We start from the raw sequence: 3,963 nt of genomic DNA on the forward strand, positions 1-3,963 counted from the left end.
TTACAAAATTATGCCCCTTTTTCAACTTAGGAGTTTTTGGTTAAATTCTTATATGTAAGCTGGTATCTCAGTACCCACTAACGGGAATGGATTGAAACTTCACACACTTGTCCACTGTCATGAGCTGATAAGCACTATGCAGGTTCCATAACTCCGTTTTGCTTTTCACTAAATTATGCCCCTTTTTCGACTTTCGTATTCATTCAATTGACAAGGCTGTTGAATAGTCGAGCGTTGCTATCCTCCGACAGCTCTTGTTATTAAACCTTTCAGGGACACATTTTATTTCAAGAAAATAAACTTTTTAAATAAAGAAAATAAATAGTCATTCTAATAAATGATATACACACCTCCACAAAATATGAAAAATGTTCTTGCTTGACCTTGAATGCTGCCAGTGATGTAACCACGGATTTGACTACTACTTTATCATTTACAATTTATTTACCCGCGGTCTGTTCATAAATGGACATATTTTATGTAGATGTTGTTAGGAATAAAATAAGCAATGTCTGGTTTTAGAAATATAGTTATAACTCTGGAAGTGGATAGAGCCCTCGCAAAAACAGAAAAGTTTCAGGTAGTAATTTTCCTATAGCATGTGCCACACTGAATAGACATTATGGCAAAAGGATTTTATTGATAGATAATTTACTGATCAAAATGATTCCCGTATCCTGCATTTTAAATGACACTTAATACTTGGCCTATGATTGAAATGCACGTTTTGACAAGAGTTCAGTTGTAATTGACTTCCGATAAATTAATATTTGAGTTTCTGCACGAATTAAACAGGTTACTTGTAGTGAGGCAACGATTTATGCAGTACGTATTTTTACAATGTACATATAAGAAATGGATTTAACTTACATATATTATTATTATTAAATTACGATCGACTTAAATTGTAATCTGTAAAATGAAATAAAGATAAATGAATGAATATGTAAATAAATATATCAAGTTAATTTTAAAACAAGAGGCGGGGAATTCTACTTCCATTGGATATGTTTTTCTTTTATTATACTTTTTTTCTGCTTAAAACATGATAAAATTGCTCGAATAAATATATGGATATTGTTTTTGAATTTTTTATTTTAAGATTTGCAGTTCAGGATGACGAAACCGACTATTCTCTTTGCGGCCATGCTAGTTTTCTTGGTAACCAATGGTTACTGCAGAAACGACAATGGCAACGTTTTGCGGTTTGAAAATAATCCCCACTTCACGTTCCAAGGCTGCATGCTTCGTTGCTTAGACAAAGACTTGTGTTGCTCATGTAAGGAATCTAGCAAACTGTCGATGAATGCAGTGATGGTAAACGATTTCAGTAAAACATGTGCAGCCTCAGACAACGATGCGAAATGTTCTTCTAGATGGGTTGATTCCTGGATGAATGTTGAACGTAGTGGAGCCAGCAACTGCACTGTACAGGGCAACGTTGAGACAGAACTTAACCGATGTGTTAGAAAGTGCAAAGGACATCCCTTGTCGAAACCACTGGATCTCTTACACCCCTTACATTATCCAGGTCACCTCTCCGAACCTTCGGACCTTTCTAGCTTCACTGAACCAGACTTCACCGAATTTTGCAATGACATTCGGGCAGGCGGTATTCTGTGTACGTCTTACCGGCATGACAGCTTTACCGCAGGCAACACACTATGTCGCTCTGGGAATCGTTGCGGTTACCATGGTTACAAATATTCCTGGTGTTATGTTGATTTTAGTAACGGCTGGGACTATTGTTGCACTGGACCATGTGGATTTGAGAAAGGAACATCCTACATGTGGTGTAAAGCTGGAAGTCAGTGGCAGTATTGTGGAAATGCTGGCAAAAGAGATATCCAAGGAAGACGATGTATGACAGAGTATCCCTGCGGGATGCACCAGGAAGACGGGAAAGCAAGTTATTACTGGTGTTACGTAGATATGAAAAAGAACTGGGATAGATGCTGCGAGCCATGGGATCTCTGCACTCCGAAAGGCGAAATATACAGCTGGTGCTACACTGGATACAAGCGGAAGACTATCTGGAAGAAGTGTAGAAATTGCAGGGACTCAACTATGTTTAATCCTTTCCAGTAACCGGATGTTCTTCGGCAATGTTCACTTGACTAACCCTTGATGTGTTTCTTGTTGTGTGTTCATATAACCATATAATGTTACGGATTGAGTTTGATGAAGTGTACATGTGAAATTTCAGGACCGTAGGAACAGGGGGATGGGATGTGCAGCCCCACCCCCACCCCCCATGATTTGACCGATTATGGTAATTATCTTAGCAATTTTCTGACAGGTAGTCAATTTTAGCTGATTTTCATAGTGTGTGCTTTCCACCCCCCCCCCCCCCCCCCCACCTCCCATCTGAAAATACCTCCTACGGGCCTGAATTTTTGTTGAGCCGCGCCATTAGAAAACCCAAACTCCAAAGCAGTGATCTCCCTTGCCGCTTCGCTCATTGTTCAAAGCTGCAAGGGAGATCACTGCGTTGGAGTTTGTAGAAAACCAACATGGATTTGCGACGAGCATGGAGCCAGTCTGGATCATTTTATAGACATATACAGATGGAATATTAATTCTCACGAAACCGGTTTTCTCATAACATATATAGATTATTTCTTAATTTCACGAGCCCAATTTTGATAACCTGGCCTACGTATGCAAGGTTAGCATAGAATTTGAAGAACAGTTTATTCCGCTTTTCATTTTAATGTTACTCATGTTTACCACTGATAATGCATCATTGTTTGAATTTGATGGTCAGATTCCTAACTAGAAGATTTGTCACGTTTTGTGCCTTATTATCTTATTATCTTATAGCGACAACTGTAACAAGAATTAACTGGATGAAACACATTTAATTGAGTCACATAGTATTAATCAATTATGGATATATTTCCTCAATAAACATCCTATTAAACTTTAAGCGGGGTTTTGTCATTATAATTATTATGTTTTTTTTTTACTGTACCACGCATTGAAATGTCAGCCTCTTTATCGCAATTAAAAAAACAGCTGTTACTCTATATCCCGAATTCACTTATCTTAAAATTCCTCTGTTTGATTGAGCCTGTTCATGAGAGGTAATGAAATGTGCAACACCTCTCACGCCCCTTCGCATTGCTTTAAGAGAGACATTAAATGCTTTCCACTATCCCAAATGACCAGAAATAATAATAATAAAAAAAAAAACAACACTTAATTCCAGTACGGGGATACCTTATACAGCTGCCACAATGCACTTTAACTAAAATTTGCGTAAGTTGATATCAATGATTGAGTTCCACTTGTCGAGGTAATGTCTCCTCTTTACTACAAATAAACTCAACAAATATGTACATTTCGCCTTGTAGCGATGCACCCTGGCTACGTGAGGCCGTTTATTACGATACACATTATACAATTATACAGTGTTATACAAATGATACTATAACTCATTGTGGCTCTCTCAATTTTCCACCTCACCGGAAAACACGACGTACAGGAAAAAACAGAGAATTTAGCTCTGAAAACCTGTGTCCAAAAAACACAAACAAGTTCAGTGCCTTCCTCAGTGGTGTGTGTGGACTTCACACATATATTGTAAAATTTATTTGACCTGTCAAAAACTGCTCCCGGCCCCCACCAAATTCTGTTCATGCCTGTATAAGAATAACATGAACGCCTGAGAAACGTGCCCCGGCAGGACAACTAAATAATACAATACAACAGTATTTAAAAATGTTACACAGTTTTTTAAACAATTGCTAACATAAGCATATTGAAATCTAAAGCTTTTTTCATGTACATTGTATGTATATCACAGATGAAATTTTAATCTTAAAATTTCTAACATTTGCAATCTGACTAAAGTACATCTCCTATATTACGCTACGCATAGGATCTGAAAACGACCTATTCATTGCCTCGTTCTGACGGCTCTTTCGCTAGCCATTCAGAGCCTAGCTTACAACATCTTGC

General features: G+C 37.7%; 1 protein-coding gene across 1 annotated transcript; it reads left to right on the forward strand.

Moving 5' to 3' along the window:
- The first annotated feature begins 707 nt into the window (after positions 1 to 707).
- On the forward strand, positions 708 to 2,929 carry LOC123524240 (uncharacterized). Its single transcript, XM_045302296.2, has 2 exons — positions 708 to 825; positions 1,103 to 2,929. The coding sequence occupies exon 2, from the start codon at positions 1,117 to 1,119 to the stop codon at positions 2,086 to 2,088; it is 972 nt and encodes a 323-aa protein (XP_045158231.1). The 5' UTR covers positions 708 to 825; positions 1,103 to 1,116; the 3' UTR covers positions 2,089 to 2,929.
- Positions 2,930 to 3,963: the final 1,034 nt, after the last annotated feature.

The sequence above is a fragment of the Mercenaria mercenaria genome, chromosome 3 (assembly GCF_021730395.1).
Source record: "Mercenaria mercenaria strain notata chromosome 3, MADL_Memer_1, whole genome shotgun sequence".
NCBI lineage: Eukaryota > Metazoa > Mollusca > Bivalvia > Venerida > Veneridae > Mercenaria > Mercenaria mercenaria.